This window comes from Benincasa hispida, chromosome 8, assembly GCF_009727055.1.
Source record: "Benincasa hispida cultivar B227 chromosome 8, ASM972705v1, whole genome shotgun sequence".
In the NCBI taxonomy this organism is placed as follows: domain Eukaryota; kingdom Viridiplantae; phylum Streptophyta; class Magnoliopsida; order Cucurbitales; family Cucurbitaceae; genus Benincasa; species Benincasa hispida.
Genome location: NC_052356.1, coordinates 3812809 through 3816622, shown reverse-complemented (window position 1 = coordinate 3816622; position 3814 = coordinate 3812809). Strand labels below are relative to the sequence as shown.

Sequence of the window (3814 nt, the reverse complement as noted above, 5' to 3'; positions counted from 1 at the left end):
ACCTGGCATTGCTAAAACTAAAGGAAGAACTTGTTTTAACTCAAAACAAAATGTATAAATATGCCAACAGAAAAAGAAGGGAGGTAGAATTTGAGGTAGACAACTTCGTCTTTTTAAAAATCAAACCATACAAATAGAAATCTCTAGCGAAAAAGTGTTGTCAAAGACTATCACCAAGGTATTTTGGACCCTATGAGGTCTTAGAAAGAATTGGCTCAGTAGCATACCACCTAGCTCTACCTTCTACAACAACCATCCATGATGTTTTTCATGTCTCATAGCTTGAGAAGACAGTAACCTCAGACACGGTGGTGTAAAAGGAAGCCCCAATGTTGACAGAGGAATTTAGTGGATCGCAGAACCTGAACAAATAATGGAAATACGGTGGAATGCGGAAAACAAATGCCAGGAATGATTGGTAAAGTGGGCTAATTAGTTGAAGAGTGAGGCCACTTAGGAGGCTGTGGACGTGATGAAGACTCAGTTTCCAGATGCTCACCTTGAGGACAAGGAGAATTTTCAAATAGGGGGTAATGTGAGACCACCCATCATGAAATTCTACGAGAGGAAGAAGAGCAAAAGAGGAAAGATGGATATGGAAATAAAGAGTGGGGACCAACCGGGGGGACCACGATGGAAATAAGAGGCACAAATCGTTAGAGGGTAGCGAGCATTTAGGAGAGTCGTACAGAGGAGGGGGGACCAGTGTTTGGGTACTTGTGGGGAAGAAGGAACGGGGGGGGGGGGGAAGTCGAGTAGTCTTTTTCATTTTGTAGTATTGTTGTTCTTTTCCGTATTTTTTTTGTTAGAACATTTGAGGACTGTAAGGTTTGTTTGGTTAATATCAATAACTCAGAGAAGGATCTATAACCCTGATTCTTGGATTTAGGTGTCTGGTTGTGTTATGTGTTTTGTTGTTCTGTGCAGGTGAACCGAGATCTTTATCAGCTGAAATCTTGCCGTTCATTCTATGTTGAATTAAAATAGTATTTCCAATTGCCAAGATCATAAATGTAAAGTGAGATTTCAAATGAACCAAACGCTTTAAGACACAAAGATCATTTCTAGCTTTTAAGTGTGTCTCCTCAAGTCTTTTAACTTGTCTAATAGAATTTTTGAGACAAGAAAGAGACTTCTCATTGAAAGAATGGACCACTCTCCAATTTTTAGAATGCCAAAGGAACTTCGAAAAGATTATCTCATTTTTTATCTAATTTCCTTATCTATTCGACGTTTTTTTTAATTCATTGATCTATTTGACATAACGTTGAATGTTTACGGTCATGTTAGATATAAATTTGGAACATAAACTTCAATTTTATATCTATTGGGTCAATTAATTTTTAAATTTTTTAAATATGTCAAAGTCCTATTTGACACAAAATTGTATGTTCGGAGGTCTATCAGCTCTCCTAGGAATTCTTTTGTAGCCCTTGTTTCGACCTTTTCTACCTCACTAAGGATCAGATTTCATTAACAAAATATAATAAACCAAGTTACAAGATACTCGCCAATTTGAAAAGGTGAAGGTCTCCCTCTGTGATCTACTAATCAAAGCACAACTCACAAAATCTTCCCCAAAAAATACACTAGAAGCCAATTAAATAACCAAACTAACAAGGCAAAGTAAACAGTAAACAAGTACACTACTTAAGTGAGGGAATTATCATTTCTACCCCTTCTAACATAAGTATCAACAATTGGGGGCTTGACATACTCTTGTCTCTTATGATGATGATAATAATAATAAAAAGATGTTGAGTTGTTTGATCTTTCCTTAGTTTTTGGAGATGGACTCTTGATGGGGAATTTGTAACTATTCATCTTTCATATACAAACCAATAAGAGCCCTTTTTTTTTTGTGCTAAATACTTGGTTGAGTGAGACCAATGGACCATTTGGTAGTTTGTTTACTTACACGTAGCTTCTTCTTCTATCTTCAGATATTACTTCTACAATTCCGTTACAAGTACTTGGAATGAATTATTATTATTATTATTTACAGAATGTACTTGGAATGCAGGAAATTCTTTAAAATCGATAGAGAGCCAAATCTCACATTTGGATATTTCAAACCCCATGAGAAACATCATTACATTGGAAAAAACCATTCGGACATTTAGAAGAAATGGAATGAGTTTATGTGCACCTCGACTAATCTTACGGGACAACCCGTTTGACTAACAACATTTGATTGTCAAGGAATCCTTGCACAATAATCCAATTTAACCTCTAAATACAAAATAACCATTAAATTTTACAAGATAAGTGAATTTAAATTACATAAAAAAATTTAGGATGTCACACTTAGGATATTAAATCTTAGGTTAGGTCGCCGTCATGGATTGAACCTATGATCCTTTAGTCCTTTAGGAATGTTTGGGACAAATACTATCCTAAGATTATAATAGCCACCTCTTGCTAAATAAATACTATTTTAAAACTCCCAAATAGCTATAGTCAACACTATTTCAAAACCCCAATTTGCTACAGTTTTTACAATTTTACATTCATCATTTTTTTTTATTATTTGCTACAGTGTTTACTATTTCATTCTCTAACTAAAATAGTTTATACCTCAAACACATAATATTATAACCCCTAAAATAATCTATACCCCAAATACAAACTATTATAATCTAACTATAATAATCTATGACTATAATAACTAATTCTTTGTCCCAAACAGCCACTTAGTCTTTATTTTTATTTTTATTTTTTTTTAATGTTCCTACTACACACAAGGCCAATCCATGGTGATTGTGTTCTGGATCCTCCCTTAAATTGCTTTGGACTAAATGGTCTTCTCTTGCATGTTTGTCCTTCCTCACGAGGTATATTTCGTAAGACTAGTTTTGGTAATAAAAAAAATTGTTATATTTTTTTAAAAAAAATGCATTTTGGTAGAGAAACTATTCAATATAACTATCAGTAAAAAGTAAAAGTGTTTTTAGCACTTTTAAAAAGTGTTTTAAATAGACTTCCAATCTATTTTATTCTCGAAACAAAGTTTTATGTTGAGCTAAATCTTTAAATCTACCGAATCATCACAAATCTAAAATGTAATGAAGAAGTTGAAAGATAAAAGAAAATACTTGGAATAAGTTTAGTACATAGAAGTATGTTTTTACATGAATTACTTCTTAGTTAAATGACTCGTAAAAGTACTTTGATCTACTTTTCAGAAGCACTTTGTTAGTGATGACAAGGTTTTTTCTTTCTTTCTTTTTCTTTTTTTTTTCTTTCTTTTTTTTTTTTTTGTTAAACTAACCAAATCACATAGCTGAAACAGACACTCTACTTAATTTATAGGATATTCGAAAAAAAAAACCTCAATTTATAGGAAGATTAACCTAAATTGATTGTGAATTAAAATTTAAGTTGAAATACTATTTTGATTATGAAACTTTGAAGATTGTGCTATTTTGATTTTCAAAACTTTGGAAAAAAAAAACCATTTTGATTGTTGTTTTATTTTTTTTCCCATCTAATATCCACTTGCATTCGATCTCTTACTAATCTTAAATCAGGCTCATATTAATATGTTAATACTTTTGAATGAGAGATTTCAACCAATCACAAGTCATCATTGTAACGACACCTCAATTGATTAAATTTAGATCCATTAAGAACTAATGTGCATCATGGGCATTGGAACAAACTATCCCTAGGGGCAAATAGTGGCGGATCCAGAAATTTTGTTGATGGGGGACTTTATAAAATTTAGTAAAAACGGGTTTAAACCTAAGTCTAGAAGGGATTAAAAGGTAGGTTTACCATTGAGCTGACTAGTGGTTTTGATACTATACTAATT

At 32.7% G+C, this 3814-nt stretch overlaps 1 protein-coding gene across 1 annotated transcript in view; it reads right to left on the bottom strand.

Moving 5' to 3' along the window:
• Positions 1–268: 268 nt before the first annotated feature.
• LOC120083126 overlaps positions 269–3814 on the bottom strand; it is a 15472-nt gene continuing 11926 nt past the window's right edge. The window contains exon 7 of the mRNA XM_039038689.1: positions 269–362. Coding sequence (XP_038894617.1) covers positions 269–362 — 94 coding nt within the window. The remainder of the gene's footprint in view (positions 363–3814) is intronic.